This window comes from Hypanus sabinus, chromosome 1, assembly GCF_030144855.1.
Source record: "Hypanus sabinus isolate sHypSab1 chromosome 1, sHypSab1.hap1, whole genome shotgun sequence".
Lineage (NCBI taxonomy): Eukaryota > Metazoa > Chordata > Chondrichthyes > Myliobatiformes > Dasyatidae > Hypanus > Hypanus sabinus.
Window position 1 is genome coordinate 189703519 of NC_082706.1, and position 19641 is coordinate 189723159.

A 19641-nucleotide genomic window follows, 5' to 3' on the forward strand; every position below is an offset into this window, starting at 1 on the left:
CTTAAATTTCCTGCTAAAAATTCTTATATTGATTATATGTACAAATAAATTTAATAAAGATACCAACCTCTGGGAGAGACGAGACTGTTTTGTTGATGACAATTTCTTTAGTCACCACAGTGCTGTAACCAGTAGGTGCTTCCTTATCTACTGCCTTTTGCTCATCTTCAGCCTGAAGGAGAAGAAAAATATTAATTTAATTTACAAGCCAGCTATATAGCATTCTAACTATACAGCTGAATATTTCAAGTATACAAGTGGCATGTAAAGTGCAAGGGAAAATTTTCAGGCACAAAACTGTACAAGACAATACCTAAACACAAGGAGGTGCTTGCTATCCTGAGGCAAATCAGGGTGGATAACTTCCCAGAGCCTGACAAGGTGTTCCTTCGGAACCTACAGGAGGTAAGTGCAGAAATTGCTGATGCTTAACAGAGATATTTAAACCATCCTTAGTGACAGGAGCGGTACCATTGGACTGGAGGACAGCCAGTGTTGATCTGCTGTTTAAGAAAGGCTGTAAACATAAACCAGAAATAAAATAGGCCGGTGAGTCTGACATCAGTTGTGGGACAGTTATTGGAAGGTATTCTAAGGGACCAGATATATAGGTATTTGGATAAACATGAACTGATTAAGGATCGTCAGCATGGCTTCATGTGTGGTAGGTCATATCTAACCATTCTTAAAGAATACTTTGAGGAAACTACCAGGAAAGTGGATGAAGGCAAGGCAGTAGGTGATGTCTACATGAGCAAGGCATCTGACAAGATCCTGCATGGAGGTTGGTCAAGAAGATTTAGTTGCTCAGCATTCAAGATGAGGTAGTAAATTTTGATTAGACATTGCTTTGTGGGTGAAGCCAGAGGGTGGTAGTAGAGGGTTGCCTGTCTGACTGGAGGCCTGTGGCTAGTGGTGGGCTGCAGGGATCGGTGTAGGGTCTTTTGTTGTTTGTCATCTATATCAATGGACTGGATGATAATGTAGTTAACTGGGTCAGCAAATTTGTGGATGACACCAAGATTGGGAGTGTAGTGGACAGTGAGGAAGGCTATCATGGCTGCAGAGAGATCTGTATCAGCTGGAACAATGGGCTGAAAAATGGAAAATGGAACTTAATGCAGACAAGTGCAAGGTGCTGCACTTCGGCAGGACAAACCATAGCAGGTCTTACACAGTGAGCAGTAGGGCACTGGGGAGTGTGGTAGAACAAAGGGATCTGGGAAAACAGGTTCATAATTCATTGAATGCGCCAGCACAGGTAGATAGGGGTCATAAAGAAAGCTTTTGACATATTGGCCTTCATAAACCAATGAAGAAATGATGGAATGTTATGTTGAAGTTGTATAAGGCATTAGTGAGCCCTAATTTGGAGTACTGTGTGTAGTTTTGGTCACCTACCTACAGGAAAGATGTAAATAAGATTGAAAGAGTACAGAGAAAATTTGTTAGGATGTGGCTGGACCTGAGTTATAAGGAAAGATTGAATAGGTTAGGACTTTATCCTTTAGAAGGTAGAAGAATAAGGGGAGATTTGATAAGAGTTATAAAAAATTATGAGTATAGATAGGATAAATACAAGCAGGCTTTTTCCACTGAAGTTGGGTGGAACTACAACCAGAGGTCATGGGTTAGGTTGAAAGGTGGAAAGTTTAAGGGGAACATGAGGGGAAATTTCTTCATTCAGAGGGTCATAGAGTGTGCAATGAATCACTAGTACAAGTGGTCCATGTGAACATGATTTAAACAATGTTTGGATAGGTACATGGATAGTAGAAGTATGGAGGCCCACAGTCCTGGAGCAGGTCAATGGGAATAGGCAGTTTGAGTGGTTTTGGCACAGAATACAAGGCCTGTTTCTGTGTTGTACTTCTGTATGACTCTATGACTCCAAAAGATTCTGCAGAGCAATGCACATAAAATGCTAGAGGTACTCAGCAGGCCAGGCAGCATCTATGGAAGAGTCCTAAAGAAGGGTCCCAGCCCAAAACCTCGACTGTCTGTTAATTTTCATAGGTGCTGCCTGGCCTGCTGAGTTCCACCAGCATTTTGTGTATGTTGTTTTGGATTTCTGGCATCTGCAGATTTTCTTGTTAGAGATTCTGCAGAGGCTGGAAATCCAGAGTAACACACACGCACATAATTCTGGAGGAACTGAGCAGGTTAGACAGCATCTATGGAGAGGAATAAAAAGCTGATGTTTCAAGCTGAGACTCTAGGCATGTTAAGATTCTGCATATGTGCCCCTCCCAAACTTGTGACTGATCAGGCTTCACTTTATGAGAATAAATATTGTTCCCAATGCATAAAATCTTAAGTCATGATGATTGCACAGTTACTACAACAAAGAAGAACACTGAAAAATAAAATTAGGGGAATAAAATTCAGTTCACAAACATGACACGAGTACTGTGCTGTATCTCTAAATAAATAAATAACAATCAATCAACTAACAGTTATTTTGCATAATTTTCAGACACCTGAAGTCAATACAGCTGAAAGTTGGTAATGCAAATATATTTGTGATGCTGTTGAGCTGAACCTAAACACAGCAGGGCATCTGAAAAAGGTCCAGAAAAGGATCCACACAAATTATTGATATGTTTTTGTCTGACACGTTCCACAGCCAATTTGGAAAATAAGGCACCTTACTCAGGGAAAAAAATGTAAATGTCAAGGGAGTTAAAAAAATAATGTGCAGATTAGGCTCAGTTGATCTAGACAGGTCCTGTAAATATTAGCTGGATAGGTTACATATACATGATTATAGATGACTTCTGATTAACAGTAATGTCACTTGTCTCCTCAAGCCTATTCTGTCATTCAACATCAAATCTAATCTGATGAAAGTCTCAAGTTCTTGCTCCTATCGTGCCTTTTCTTATATCTGCCTTAAAATATTCAAGAACTCCTTTTCAGTGCCCTTTGAGGAAAGTATTTTCTAACTTTGTTATGTTGACATCCATCCATTCCAGGCACCAGTGTAAGAAGTATTGGAAACTATTGTTTTTTATTAATAATACTTTTCATAGGATTTGTACTTTTTTAAAAACAAACTCATGTATTTCACACAGACAGAAAGCAGTACATCAATTTATTACCTTTCTCAGTTTTCATTGGCTAATTATTAGCACATTACCCACGTGATGTAATTCATTAATTAATTCATTGCCACCTATGGAATTTTCTTTATCTCATCTATAAACTGATAGATTTTTCAGAAGCGCCATCTTTTATTTCTTTTTATTCCTTTGTCGTACACCGCTTAACATTAATTCCCCTCTGAGCATCATTCCTCAGTTCTTTATTTAGTTTGCTCTGTGTTTGTATGTTTGCTTGTACTCTAAAATAAACTGAAATTTTGAAATTAAGACTGCTCACCATTCTTGCCTCCTAAGGATCAGAAATTAAACAGATCCAATAGAAACCTTCTCTGAACTGCTTCCAGTGGATTTGCATCCATTGCGCAGTTATCCAAATGTGATCTTAACAATACCTTGTATACTGAATCATAACCTATTTATATTTATATTCTATTTCCATCACAATAAATGATAATATACTGTTACCTTTCCTAATTATTCACTATATTAGACTTGTATGAATCATTCCTCTACATGCAAGGTCTCTACAAACTCTCATTACTTATATAATATGAATTTTATTAGTTTCTGACCTGTTTTTATGTCATTAGAAAATTCAGTAAACAAACCTTTGATGTCTTCATTCATAAAAAGTTGAGACTCCAATGAAAATTCCTGTGTCACCTGCTTGTAATGGCTTACCAATCAGAAAATGACTCAATTATGTCTACTTTCAGCTATTTCTGGCTTCTATCCACACCAATCTTCAATCCAAGAATTTTTGATTAAGGCAATAATCTTTGACATGGCAACTTCCTGAAACACAAATATACCCACTAATTCCTTCAAGAGGTAATTGGTGCCGGAAAAAAGAGCTCTAATTAATTGATCAAATATGATTTTCCTAACACAAAATCAAGTTGGTGTTGTCAAAAAAAAAGTTATTTTTTCCTTAAATGCTTTGCTGTAATATCTTTAACAGTAGCTTCTAGCATTCTCCCATGACAAAAGTTAACCTAATTGGCCTGTAGTTTCCTGCATTCCATCTTCCTTCCTTTTAGAAAAAATGAGTTATATTTGAAATGTTACAATCTAATGGAACCTCTAAGGGATTTTTGGAAAATTTTAAAACCAACTAATAATTCACATTATTCAAGATCCTTGGACGATTTGTCAGTTCTCTGCTCCTGAAGTTTTCTCAACACTATTTCTTGGAAAATAGCAATTTTCCTACCTTTCTCCCTCACATGCTATTCTCTAGTAGTTACAAGTGATGTAAAATACCTGTTTCATTCATCTGCCACCTCCTTATTTTACGTTATTTCCTTTATTAACACACACAAAATGAGGAACTCAGCAGGTCAGCCAGCATCTATGGAAATGAATAAACAGTCGAAGTTTTGGGTCAATACCCTTATTCAGGACTGAAAAGGAAGGGGGAAGAAGCCAGAATAAAAAAGGTGAGGAAGAGAAGGAGACTAGCTAGAAAGTGATTGGTAAAAGCAGGTGGATTGAAAAGATAAAGGGCTGATAGGAGAGGAGAGTGCACCATAGGAGAAAGACCACAAGACACAGAAGCAGAACTAAGCCATTTGGCCCATCGAGTCTACTCTGATCCAATTTTTCTCTCAGCCCTAATTTTTTGCCTTCTCCCCATATCCTCTCTTGCCCTTACCAACCAAGAATCTATCAACCTCTGCCTTAAATATGCATGATGTCTTTGCCTCCATAGCTGACTGTGGATTCACCACTCTCTGGCTAAAGAAATTCCTCCTCATCTCTGTTCCAAAAGGGTGCCCCTCTATTCTGAGGCTGTGTCCTCTGATCTTAGGCTCTCCCACCGTAGGAAACATTCTCTCCATATCCAGTCTATCAAGACCTTTCACCATTCAATAGGTTTCAATGACCTCAGCCCTAATTCTTCCGAATTCCAGTGAATACTGGCCGAGAGACATCAAACGCTCTTCACATGACAAGCCATTCAATCCTGGAACCTCCTTCGTGAACCTCCTTTGAACCCTCTCCAGTTTCAGCACGTCTTTTCTTAGATAAGTGGCCCCACACTACTCACAATACTCCAAGTGAGGTCTCACCAGTGCATTATAAAGCCTCAACATTACATCCTTGCTTTTATATTCTAGTCCTCTTGAAATGAATGCTAACATTGCATTTGCCTTCCTCACCATAGAGACAACCTGTAAATTAACCTTTCAGGAATCCTGCACAAGGACTCTTTGAACCTCAATTTTTTGTATTTTCTCTCCATTTAGAAAATATTTAACCCTTTCATTCCTTCTACCAAAATGCATGACCATACACTTTCCAACACTATACCATCTGTCTTTTCTTTGTCCATTTTCCTAATCTAAGCCCTTCTGCAGCCTCTCTACTTCCTCAAAACTACCTTCCCCTCCACCCATCTTCATATCATCTGCAAACTTTGCAACAAAGCCATGAATTCCATCATCCAAATCATTGACATATAACGTAAAAAAAACCAGTCCCAACACAGACCCCTGTGGAGCACCACTAGTCATCGACAGCCAACTAGCTGTTGGCTTTGACTTCTGTTGTTAGGTTGTATCATCTTTTCTTCAGAATACATCTCCCTCTTTGGGATGTATATAACCTGTGCCTTCATACATTCCAGCCAAAGCTGCTCCACCACCATCCCTGCCGGTGCTTCTTCCAATCAATTCCGGCCAACTCCTCTCTTATGCTTCTGATTCCCTTGACCCTACTGTAATACTGACTTTAGTTTCTCCATCTCAAATTTCAGGGTGAATTCAATCATATATCATCACTTGTCCCCAAGGGTTATTTTACATGAAACTCTCTAATCAATTCTGGTTCACTGCACAACACCCAATCCAGAATAGCTGATCCCTGGGTGGGGCTCAACCATGAGCTGCTCTAAAATGCCACCTCGTAGGAACTCTAGAAATCTCCCCCTTCTGGAATCCAGCACCAACCTCATTTTCCCAATCTACCTGAAATCCCCATGACTATTGTAACATTACCCTTTTGGCATACGTTTTCTATCTCCCATTGTAATTTGTAGGCCACATCCTTACTACTGTTTGGGGGTCTGTGTACAATTCCCATCAGGGTCTTTTTATCCTTGCAGTTCCTGAGCTCTATCCACAATGATTCAACATCTTCCGACTCTATGTCACCTCTTTCTAATAATTTTATTTCATTTTTTTTACCAACAGAGCAATGTTCCCTTCCTGCGTGCCCTTCTGATACAATCTGTATCCTTGGACATTAAGATCCCAGGTATAATCTTTCAGCCATGATTCAGTGATAATTACAAATACATACCTGCCAATTTGCAACTGTGCTGCAAGTTCATCTCCCTTATTCTGTATACTGTGTGCATTCAAATATAACATCTTCAGTCCCATAGTCCCATATCCACCCTTTTCAGTTCTGTCCGCCTTTTACGTTGCAATGCACATTGTTGACTGGAATTCTGCTGCATTAACAGCCTCTCATCACTGCACATTGCCTCTGTTTGTAAACCACCTACCTTATTTTCAACACTATTGTCCACCTATCCTATGATACTTCCCGCATTGAAGTATAGGCAGTTCAGGACACTAGTCACACTATGCTCAACTTTTTGATTCCTAACTTTGTCTGAGGTCTTACCAACATCTGGCTCCACAACCTCTCCACTAACTGTTCTGGCACTCTGATTCCCATCCCCCTGCAACTCTAGTTTAAACCCCACCACGCAGCATTAACAAACCTTCTCGCTAGGATATTATTACCCATCCAGTTCAGGTGCAAACCATCCCTTCTATACAAGGTCTCACATTCCCTGGAAGGGAGCACGATGATCCAAAAATCTTATGCCCTCTCTCCTACACCAACTCCTTAGCCACGTATTAAACTGTATAATCTTCCTAGTTCTGAAACTCATTAGCATGTGGCATGGGTAACAATCCTGAGATCACAACCCTGGAGATCCTGTCCTTTAACTTAGCACCTAACTCCCTGAACTCCCTATGCAGAACCTTGTCACTTGTCCTGCACATGTCACTGGTACCTATATGGACCACAACTTCAGGCTGTTTACCCTCCCAGTTAAGAATGCTGAGGAATTGATCGAAGATATTCCGGACCCTGGCACCTGGGAGGCGACATACCATTGGGGAATCTCGTTCTCGCCCACAGAACCTCCTGTCCATTCCCTTGACTAACGAATCCCCTTTCACCACTGTATCCCTCTTCTTCCCTCTTCACTTCTGAGTCACAGAGGCAGACTCAGTGCCAGAGACTTGACCACTGTGACTTTCCTCTGTTAGGTCATCCCCCACGACAGTATCCAAAATGATATACCTGTTTTTGAGGGGGATGGCCAAAGGGGTACTCTGCACTGACTCCTTAACTCCTTTCCCTTTCCAGTTTCCTGTGTCCTGCACCTCAGGTGTAACTACCTCTCTATGTATCCTATCTATCATCCCCTCAGCTTCGCTAATGATCCAGAGTTCATCCAGTTCCAGCTCCAGCTCCTTAATGCAGAGTGTTAGAAGCTGCAGCTGGATGCACTTCTTGCAGTTGTAGTCATTTGGGACATTGGAGGTCTCCATGCCATCCCACATCCTGCAACAGTAGCATTCAACTATCCTTCCTGTCATTTCTACTATCCTAGCTGAGCAGAAGTAAAGAAGGGAAGGGAAAAAAACTTAACCTAGAGTTTTTCTTTGCCTTGATTTCTCTGACTGAAGCCTCCCTTCATTGAAACCCAAGAGCTAAAGCTTCAAGATCACCACTCAGATGAGAGCAGCTGCACTAATGGCTGCTGCACTTGCACCTGCCTTTCTTGCTAATCAATCATAAACGCCAATTGGCCACTGGTCAAAAGAAAAGAAAGGACATCTTGGCTGTAGAGGAAGTGCAGCGTAGATTCACAAGGTTAATTCCTGGTATGTCCGGACTGTCTTACGCAGAGAGGTTAGAGAGACTGGGCTTGTACACGCTGGAATTAAGGAGATTGAGAGGGGATCTGATTGCAACATATAAGATTATTAAGGGATTGGACAAGATAGAGGCAGGAAATATGTTCCAGATGCTGGGAGAGTCCAGTACCAGAGGGCATGGTTTGAGAATTAGGGATAGGTCATTTAGGACAGAGTTAAGGAAAAACTTCTTCTCCCAGAGAGTTGTGAAGGCATGGAATGCACTGCCTCGGAAGGCAGTGGAGGCCAATTCTCTGGATGCTTTCAAGAAGGAGCTAGATAGGTATCTTATGGATAGGGGAATCAAGGGATATGGGGACAAGGCAGGAACCGGGTATTGATAGTAGATGATCAGCCATGATCTCAAAATGGTGGTGCAGGCTCGAAGGGCCGAATGGTCTACTTCTGCACCTATTGACTATTGTCTAAAAGGAGGAGGGGACCTACGGGGAGCTGATGGACAGGTGAGAAGAGCTAAGGGGTGAAAGTGGGGAATACAAGAGGGGTGGGGGAGGGATTTTTTTTGAAACTGGAAGGAGAAATAGATATTTATGCCATCAGATTGGAGACTACACAGCCGGAACATAATGTGTCACTCCTCTATTAGGCCATGAACCAGCACATGCCATTAAGTTGGAGGCTATCCTTCTGTTCTATCCACAGAAACTTTTAATATATTACTAGGTAGTTGCACCCCCTACCTCCTTATCCTTTCTTATTAACCTTTTAGTTATTCTTTGTGTTTTGTATTCTTCTCAATTTTCTAACCCGCTACCTGTTACTGGCTAATTACAGTGCATTTCAATATCACACCCATATTACATGTTACTGCATTTCATGTGAACATACTATTTACCTAAATTTGGAATTTCTTCAAATATCTGGACCTCTACTCCATTTCCTAGACATGGCTTTATATCTCAATGACTTCACCCAACCAATGTTCAGTAGGTAATCTGGCCTCTCAAGTCTGCCTCACCATTCAAAATTTTGAAAGGGATAGATAAGATAGAAGTAGGAAAGTTGTTTCAATTGGTAGGTGGAACTAGAACTAGGGGACATTGCCTCAAGATTTGGGGGAGATTTATGATAGAGATCAGGAGCAGCTGTTTATCCCAGAGAGCGATGAATCTGTGGAGTTCTCTGCCCAGGGAAGCATTTGATGCTTTTTCACTAAATATGTTTAAGAAACAGTTAGATAGATTTTTACATAGTAGGGGAATTAAGGGTTATGGGGAAAAGACAGGTAGATGGAGCTGAGTTTATGGACAGATCAGCCATTATCTTATTGAATGGCAGGGCAGGCTTGATGGGCCGGATGGCCTACTCCTGTTCCTATTTCTTTTGTTCAATTATGATCATTGCTGAACTGCTCCAGAGCTTCTGTGGCAATTCCATATAGCCTTCAATTCTATAAAATTATTTTCTCTTTTTTAATGCCTAACTGAACTATTCTTCAGTTCCATTTTACCATCCCAAAATCATATGAGCACCCTAGAGTGCAAGGGTCTACTTGTTTCAGGCTGGAATATACATACTGTTTTCCTGGGAATGGTATAAATAGCTAAAGGTAGGAGGAGCTTCCCCATCCTCAAAAGATTCTGATGTAAACACTGGATTCAGCAGGTTAGTTGATCTGCCAAGAATGATTTTTGATTTCAATTATTGGCAATGCTTAATCACAGCGATCTGCAAACATTGCTGATGTTGTTGCACTGAAATTATTATGCATGGAATGAATTTGTTCCACAAATGTAGCAAAGAACATAAAATTCTGTCTTTCAACACAGCAAACTCTCAAGATCAGGGTCCAGCATCGAATTCTGATTCAATGTCAGTGTCAGTAACACAGTATGAAGTAGGAGATGTAGGGAATTAAGCTAAATGAAATTTCTGCTATACACATGAAAAACAATAGAGATCAGATGATACCTTTGCTAATCTTGCATCTTCTTTCACCACGGTATCAGACGTGGCAACAGTCTGCTTTTCCACTGGCTTGCTTTCTAGTGTCTCACCAACATCTGCTTTGGTCTGCTGGGTTAAAACATTTCAGTGACATGTATAAAATTGCTCGGAATGGTTTGCACTTAAACTGAAATACAAAATGAGCTTGGAAAGCATTCTGTTGTACCACTGTTCTACATAATGGCACTTGTAAAAATGATCTAGTGAACTATTTAACGATGCTGCAAGATATAATTTTAGCATCAAGAAGATGAAGAAAATGGCTTGTGCTTGTTGTCATGTTCAAAGCCCTCGAATGCTGAATAGAACAGTTCTAAAATAACAAAATAATATGAATTACCTCTTCAGGCACAAGGGGTTCAATCATAGGTAAGTCTTCATTCTTCGAGAAGGATCTGATAGGTGAGGCAGACAACCTCTTTTCCCATTCGTCAGGCCCACTTTCAGCTGTAGATTCCAGAAATGTTCTTTTCATCTCATTTATGTTGGCATGGTGCTTAACCACCTCTTCCTGAGTTTTGTCATAGTCCTTCGTTAAATATCAAAAGCAAATAATTTTAGCCTTTTCTGACTCTGCTGAATTACTTAAGACTATGACATTTCAAGTCTAGACAACAGATGTCTGATGTAAATGTTTCGTTTTATTTGAGTACTCTTTAATTGTTCTTTAATGGCCACTTAAAATATCAAGTGCTTGATCAAGTGTGCTATCATATTTGCTTTGCATTGAGCAGAACTTATGACTTACAAGTCAATTTTGGACAGAATCCATCATGCTAAAAAGAAAACATGTTTCATGATCTGGCCATTCATCTCTTTTGATGAATGGGAAGACCAGAAACAGTGGTCAGTTCAATCTCAGGAAACTGACAAGGAATGAGCAACAGGACCAAGTTTGACTTTGAACCAAAGCATTTCTATCCTGATATAGATAATGGAGTGCGGGCATGGGGAGAGATCATCTGAGTAGATAGCTTGTCACGCCAGTGCAATTGTAGTGTAATTGTAGCTCAACGTGACCACGATAAGCTAACTATTGAAAATGGCATCTCTATGATTTTTGTCCCCATGAAGCTGCAGTAAAGCTAGGAAACAGCTGCAGACGAATATGGAACAGTTGACCACTTCCTGCAATTGGCCAATCCTACTTGTACGAGTGTGCAGATAGGACTGTTCAATTATCTTTGCTCTCTCCATGTCCAGAGTTCTTTTTCCTAACCCTGCACTTAGTTTTCTCCAAAACCATTCTGAGAAGTGGTGCTCATCCAACAGATCAAGCAAAGAGAACCTAACCTCATAAACCACCAAGTATCATACTTAGTCCTTACAATGTGTTACATCACCAGCATGGGGGGTGGGGAAAAGAGCGAGATACTATAATGTATCTCAATTCCTTTAGTGTGCTGGGAATAGGGGGTAGTCATACTTGGCTCATGGGTTCTTTCAATCACTGAGAGTGTGCAGGTTGATAATTGTCAAGGGCAGGATCAGCTCTGACGGCATTCCCAATAACCGGACACGTAAGAGGGTAAATAAAGCAGGACTCCCTCGTATTAGTGCATTTGTAGAGCAGGAAAGAATCAAAGCTTCCGCACAGGAATGATACACAGATTTTTGGGTCTGGATTTTGAATGGTAATTTTGCATTGATTATATAAGGCAATAACACACTTGGTCCACATTTCTAAACGCCAACACTAGAGAGTCGTCTTGGAAGGTAAATTAAACCACGAGCATCTGCTCAGAATCAACCCCCGTGCTTCATCCTCCTTTAAGTCTGTGTCACTGTGGAACACTTTTCTCAGTGTAATTGTTTGCAAAATTTACACCATTCACCCAGCCACTTCCACCTTTCATCCCCACCCCTAAAAAATCCTGTTTGATTAACAAACCCAGAGAAATCTGCAGAAGCTGGAAATCCAAAGCAACACATACACAAAATGCTGGAGGGACTCAGCAGGCCAGGCAGGATCTATGGAAAAGAGTAAACAGTAGATCGATGAAGGGTCCTGGCTCTAAATGGCAACTATTTACTCGTTTCCATAGATGCTGCCTGGTCTGCTGAGTTCCTTCAGCATTGTGTGTGTGTGTGTTGTTCCTGTCTGATTAAATTGTCTTCGGAGGTACTGACACAGCAGAACTTGAAACAAAATTATGACAGGCCTGGCCTAAAATATCGTGAGCCATCTTTGATTCAAAATGCTGAATATGGGTCGAAAGCACTATTTAATTATGTTTCTGTAAATTAGAAGATATTAAGCAGCAGCAACACAATCACATGAACTGTGTTTGTGAATGTCAACACTTTCAATGCAGGATTTATTTTCTGATTCTAACACTTAAGATTCAAAATAAATCCAGTAAATTGCATTTCCATTTTTTTTCGATAAATGGGATCTATGTTCCATTAAAATTGTCCAAGTTACATAATTTACAAAGCTGATACACTGAAATGGAGAACTAATCAGCTTTTTATTTGTTTACTCCAGTGCTTTCAGAAAGCTTAATATTGTGTCAAAATGCTTTAATTGCTGGAGAACAACAAAACAGATAATGGTTGGAATTTATGTTAAAGCTAACACACTTCCACTACAGATGGCTCCATATTACACAACACTATTAACACAGATGATTTTACTTGCATTTTAATTGTGCGCCATACGAAGGAGCACACAGATTCTTTTGTGTGCAATGTTATTGTGGCTAGTCAGGATGGATACACTACATGCATCAAACTCACAGCACTCCTTGTTAAACGACAGTGATTGTCTGATCACTAGCTACACAGAACCACCACAGTGCACAAACAAATAGAGATGTGCAACTTAAATAGATACAAACCTCTAACATAAGATTACTATGTTTGACATATACATTTTCACCTTTGATTCGTTCTACAAGACTACTCTGTAAAAGAGAGCACAAATAAAGTGGAAACCATTGTGGATGAAGCACCAAGGTAGGTATTTGGAACAAAAAACTACCAAAGGAAAAATAAGTGCTATGTAACCACAATAAGTTATAATTCTTAAGCAAAGAATTATAAATTTATAACACGAAAACATAAATTTGTAACAGAAATGGAAGTGGACTAAAACAGAACAATTTGCATGACAGTCCACACTGAAATCTGACCATTGACATAAAAATGATCTTCCTTGTACCTGGGTCTTAGATTCCATTTCTTCCTCTTGATCAGACTGATAGCATGAAGGAGGATTTAAAGTAAAAGCTTTAACAACATCTAATTGCTGAGTCATGACACATTACAAATTCATGATATCAGCTCAACCAAACAGTATTGCATTATGTTAAAAAGGTCTTGAAATAACACAACCTATGAAATGTTAAGGTTAGGAAATCAGTGAACACACTGACTGCTTGATATGAATTAGCTGTCTACCATATTTTAAAGCTCGAACATAACCTATGGGACGGGGGGAGAAGCTAAGGGGACTTAGCATCTTGAAAACAGATTAGGACTATTATCCATCATCTGCAAAGTCAATAATTCCTCCTCAAAACTATAATATATACTAACTTAATAACCAGTTACTATCCAAATTCCTTCTAATATGAATCACACTGCTCTGTTTTAAGTGTGCATTAATATCGATCGGGACTGAAGTATGAGCACAGAGAGACTTGTATGTTGTTCATCTGGAGAAAAACCCCTGTAGCTGTTGTGACTATACAAAAACTCCAGTTTTCATGGGCACTAGCCTCCGTAGAATCCAAGACATCTTCAAGGAGCGGTGCCTCAAAAAGGTGGTGTCCATTATTGAGGACCCCCAAGCACTCAGGACATGCCTTGTTCTCATTGCTACCATCAGGAAGGAAGAACGGAAGCCTGAAGCCACACACTCAACGATTCAGGAACAGCTTTATCCCCTCTGCCATCCGATTTCTGAATGGACATTGAACCCATGAACACCACCTCACTACTTTTTTTTAGTTCTGTTTTTGAACTACTTATTTAATTATTCTCTGTGTGTGTGTGTGTGTGTGTGTGTACATATATATATATATATTTATACACACACACACTCTGTGATTCACAGCTTTTTATATTATCGTGTATTGCATTGAACTGCTCCTGCAAAGTTAACAAGTTTCACTACATATGCCGGTGATATTAAACCTGATTCTGAATCTTAATAGCTTCAAAGCATTTTTAAACATGCTCTTAAATGCCATCATCACTAAGCTAAATAACAATAGAAACTTGTTTCTTTAACTTATAATAAAGACTACATTTGACAGGTGTACTGAATAATTGGTGCAACCTCTGGGTCCACTGGCAACCACAAACGGGTACATCAGAATAAAATACAGTGATCATGTCCTTCCAGTCAACACCAGATAATGTTTCTTATTTTAAGTACTATTGACATTAAGTGATTCTGTGAAAGTTGAGTTATGTTTAAGTGAACCATTTGAGGAGAAAAATAAAATCATGGCTATTGAAACTTCATGTCTCCAGCAATCACTCACCTTCCAGTTTCAATAATGTGAAATCCAAATGAGATTTTATCAATTCTCAGGTTACCTGATGGTTGGACCACTGGCGAACACAGTAGAGCAATGAAATAAATAAATTTCAAAACGGGAAATAAAAGATGATTGTGGAAAATTAGCAGAATGGAAGCACTATTTTGTTACATACCATGAGGACAGAGCAATGATAGAGCTTCTAATACCATTGTTTGGACAAAAAGCAAGTAGAAGTTTGGTGGTGCAGATCCCATTATCTCTACAAAGGCACTCATGTCCATGATATATCACAAAATGAGTTTTGATGTCAGCTGGCTAATCGGGTCTTTGCATGCAAACATGGAAGGACACCAAAGGACAAGTTGCACAAGGTCAATTCTGCAAGAAAATAATTCCAAGACTCATAACCTGTACTGACCATGACCTCAGCTTGGGAAAATTTAATCAGCTTTTAAATTCTGTGGACTGCCTGCACTTTCCAGAATAAAGCACTTTCAGCTAGTTAGAAAGTGCACTGTATGAATGAAGTAGAAAGAGCAAACACAGATGCTCTTGAATCGATCGTGGATTGGGGTTTCCTGGAAATGCCACTGATCTAATTTTCATGCACCATATTTCCTCAATGACTTTTTGAATCATTCTGGCCTACTGTCCTTGCCAGCCAATTCTCATTTTAGTTTAGAATAAGCGCTTTGTTATTTTGTACTTGGCACTTCTTCAGTCCAATCCATAAACCGTATTGTGGCGACATTAATGTCAAATTAGCAGCTGCACTGTTGAAACTCTCAGACAAACAAGTGAGATCACGAGGACCATTTCCCTGGGAAGTACAGGCCAGTGGAATGTACAAACCTCTGCGGTGGTTTCCCCATCAGCAGGACCAGTAGTGTCAGTCTGCTCACTGTCAGTCTATTTGCCAGCAACATCCCAAGATGTCCAAGAGGAAAGCGGGAATAAAAATACATCAGCCTTGTCAGAAAACATTGAAGCAAGATGTACTACTCATTGTGCCTTTGCTTCATAACAAAACAAAAGGCTCATTAGAAGCATGAAACGAACAAAATAAATGGAACTGGATTAGAGGCAGATTTGAGGCAAAATGGGAAGAGCAATAGCAAGTTACAAGATTGAACTTTTAAAAAAAGAAACTCACAGTGTTTAAAGCCCTCGTTACAATAATATTTTATTTGTACTTTAATTGATTTAAAAATGCTTTAAATGAAGAGGGCAAATTGAAGCAATTTGATTTTACTAACAAATTTGGAAATAATCTTTTGAGACACATTTTAAGCTATTCCAATTGATGGGGACAATAACAAGCAGTGAGAAACCCTTTCCAAAGCGAAGCAGAAGATGGTTAATAGAAGTAACTTGTAAAACAATGTCTGGGCTAAGCACGCAGGGCTAAATAATCAATGGTGTATCTCAAACTAATGACGAAATGTCAACAAGTGATCATAAGAGCAACCATTTACATATTGTATACTCAAACGCATCCAATATAGATGCGGTTTCACACACTCAAATCCTACAATTACGGAATAAAAAGTAAAAAAGGTGCACAATATATTTCTGGAGGAAAAGAGTAATGGACTGAAATTGGGCATCCAGAAACAATTCACGAGCTAACACCCCACCAATTTCAATGCGGCTGTTTTGACAGTTGTTGGGAGTTGGACAGGTACAAGCGCAGGCCAGTACTGGTTCTTGGCAAAGCTGTGGAATCACTCGGTACGTTATAGCCCTAAAGGCAGCTTTGCAAAGACTAAATTTTCATTGATAATCTTCTAGCAGTCTCTCTGAGGACAAATTGATTGGCAGTTGAAATAAGTGAACCCAGTAATGTTCCATTCAATCATGGATACTATCCAAGAGGGGTCCTTGTAATCAGATGATTTAACCCTTGTATCTACTCATGAACAGCTAAGTGGCTCTTGAAGCTGATTATCAGTGATGATAATGGATACTGTATGTACTTCAGATGCCTTGGGATATAACTCTTCAAAACTGGATCACTGTCCTCATTTCAAATCAGAACAATGCACAATTTCTTCTAAATGCTACCATAGCTTTTTTGAGATACATAATTGATTTGCATGATTTAAATCAAGTATATTACAATTTTGTAACTAACTATTCCTGTTAATCATGTGCAGCTCACTTACATCAGAAGCAAAGCTTACTCAACAACTATGTACAATTACTGCCAGAGTAGCCCGACTTTCAGGCCCTGTCGAATCTGTAAGATTACATTTTTGAAAAAAATACATAGAAATCAAACACAGGTCTGCTTGCAGCATTTATATGAGAAGAATGACTCGTATCTGGTCAAACTGCCTAGCAGTTCAAGCTTGAATGAAACCATACCAGTTTCAAACAATCTTACTGTAAGAACAATTAGCTACATACCTACTAGGACCAAAGTAAATACATTTCAGCATTAATTTTTCATTTGCTAACTTAAATCTGTTCTTGAGTTCCAGTAACTAAAAGGATGCAAAATGTATTATATAAAATTCAACACATTTTATTTTTCCAGGTCATGTCAATGTTGCAAAGCTACACAACAAGATCATATAGAACTATCGAAGTTAACTTTCTCAAAATCGAGTGGTAACAAAATATTATTTTCCTCTGTAATTTATTTAAACCAGAAATGTCCCTTGCATTGGAACTGAGGTGAATGGCATTTTCTTTATCAAAGTACATTAACTATTAACAATTCTTACTGAAGAAACACTGGTGTGTAAAACTTGCAAAAGTGGGATGGCGAGGCTAGTAACAGCAAGGCACTAGAACTTCATTTCAAGGGTCAATATAATGTTGAAGATCTAGTTAATCGCATTCTTCTCACTTTATAGGCTGTTATAAAAATGTTAACCTCTTTGAAAGATCTCACCAGCATCACACTGAAGGTTTTCAGTTTACAGGAGAATCTGGGTTTAAATAGAAAATATTTCCCAAATTAAATAACCAAACTTTCTTCAGTGTTCTACAATAAATAGCTTAAAAGTCCTGTAATACAAAATTCTGAATGAATTAGATATGAAAAGTAAGAGGTATTAAGCATTCAACATAATCTAAGATTTAAGGACTTGAAATTATTTGTACTTCTGACATTTTTCTGAATGTACAGATTAACAGATTATGATGCAAACAGACCCTCATTCATTGAACAGTCCGTACATGCAATCTGGACCAAACAATGACCACTAGTTTAACTTTCCTACGTAATATCCAAGAGTACACAGGGCATGCACATTAATGTATATACATTTCACTGTCAGCAGTCTGGATGGTTTGAGATTAGACACTAAGTTTTTATTCGGAACCTATAGTGAAGTCATGTCAAACTCATCTATGTCCTGAACCAGTTTTAGCGCCTGTAATATTCTGCAACACCATCTGCCTAAAACTTTATTTGCCCACTTGTAAAGCAGTAAATATAATTATTTACCAAAGATATATATATATATTTTTTTGTCCTTTTGGACAAGTGTGAAGGCAGGAAACTGAATAAGGCCATATTTGGAGTAATTCATGCCGTCAGTTCCTGGACAAAAGGCTAAAGTAACTTCATGTGCTATCTCACATGGAAGGCAACTTTCATTAAGACAGTTCATGAACTTAAATATGACAGCAATGTTAACAGAAGTATTTAATAAATCATATGTAAAATGAGGCATTTTGGTCTATTGCATCTTTTTTTTTAAAAAAAGGTGAATAATCAGGCCGTTCATGTCTGGTATTTCTAATCATGTTCAGACATTGACTGAACCAAATGAACACAATATTCATTGAGAAACAAATGGCCTACTGTAATACTAATGAGGTTATGACTGTCTCACACCAGAGAATTTAAACTAATTGACTATCAACTGGCTCCAACTCCTAGGGAAATGTCAGCATGGCTCTTTTGAATGACCTTATTCAATTTAGGAATTTACATCTCTAAGAATACAAAGTATGTACACAGGCCAATTACTTCATACTTTTCCACTATTAAAAAATAGGCCAGCTTTTCAGAACTTTTCTGCAAGAAAACAAAAACTTTTTGTCTAATCTGATGCGACAAATAAGTTATGTCTCTTTGAAACACAGCTCTTAAAATAAGAAAAGGCAGCAATGAGGTTCTGAAAATAATGTTACTTTTGCAGCATTTTACATTGTGCAGAACGCTCAAGCACTGAACACAAGGGGTTGTGTTCAGGCCGAGGTACACGCACCTCTTCCTCTGAACTGTCACTCAGGTCATTGTCAACTGAGGCACTCAAGGAGGCTGCCCTGGGCTCCAGATAGCAGAGACACATAGCAAGAGGGAATGAAAGAGTGAGAGCATATGGTACAGAGAAAGAGGTTGAAAGCAGGAAGAAGAAAATGAAAAGGAAGCAAGGAACGAGTGACGGCGACTGAATGGGAAGGTAACGTTGGAAGCTTTCGGGTAAGAAACTGGCATCGGAAATGCTGGGGAATGAAAGGTAGCCATCATCATCTAACAAAGAAAATGTCGCTGGGAGATGCAAGGAGAATGAAAACAGGGTTCCTGCTTTTCTAGATCTGGAACCCAGGTCTTGGTCTCCTTTTAAATCCGTTGCTTTCTTATCAATTGACTTTGAAGGATCATAGTCAAACTGTGAATGGGGTGTGCTGCAGGGATCTTCAATCTTGCCGTCATCAGCGGATTTTGAAACATTCGCTTTACATCTCCTATGAATGCTCGATGATGCAGGGGAGTCACAGTGCATAGGCGAGGGGTTAGAGGAAGAGGGAAATGAGTTTGTGCCAAAAAATGTATTCTACCAGAGAAACACAGGAAATACAAAGAAGCAGGAGCAACATAAAAGAGCAGGAACATTAAGACAAAAAAGAAAAAAATATTAGTTATTGCATCCCATAACATTTACTCTTCCAAAATGTCAAATCTTCTTTTAGCTAGAAATATTAAGTAACTCAAAATTTCAAAAAGCCAAATTGCATTAATTTCCATAACAATTTATAGAAATACAATTTTGAAGTTCCATGACTTTTTTTCTCTTATCTGAAACCCCACAAATACCTTAATTGTCTCAACTGGACCCATTATAGTTTTCCCATTTGATGCCTTTGTTTTTTTTTTACAGATACAGTAAC

The 19641-nt window shown here is 38.9% G+C and overlaps 1 protein-coding gene across 10 annotated transcripts in view; it reads right to left on the minus strand.

Moving 5' to 3' along the window:
- epb41l3a (erythrocyte membrane protein band 4.1-like 3a) overlaps positions 1–19641 on the minus strand; it is a 311655-nt gene that overhangs the window by 27564 nt on the left and 264450 nt on the right. For 9 of the 10 annotated variants that reach the window (XM_059983624.1, XM_059983609.1, XM_059983617.1 and 6 more), the window contains 3 exons: positions 10359–10547; positions 9983–10087; positions 68–172 (listed from right to left, as the gene is read on the minus strand). In XM_059983624.1, the coding sequence (XP_059839607.1) occupies positions 68–172; positions 9983–10087; positions 10359–10547 (399 nt within the window). The remainder of the gene's footprint in view (positions 1–67; positions 173–9982; positions 10088–10358; positions 10548–19641) is intronic. The other variant, XM_059983630.1, reaches the window with a different exon arrangement.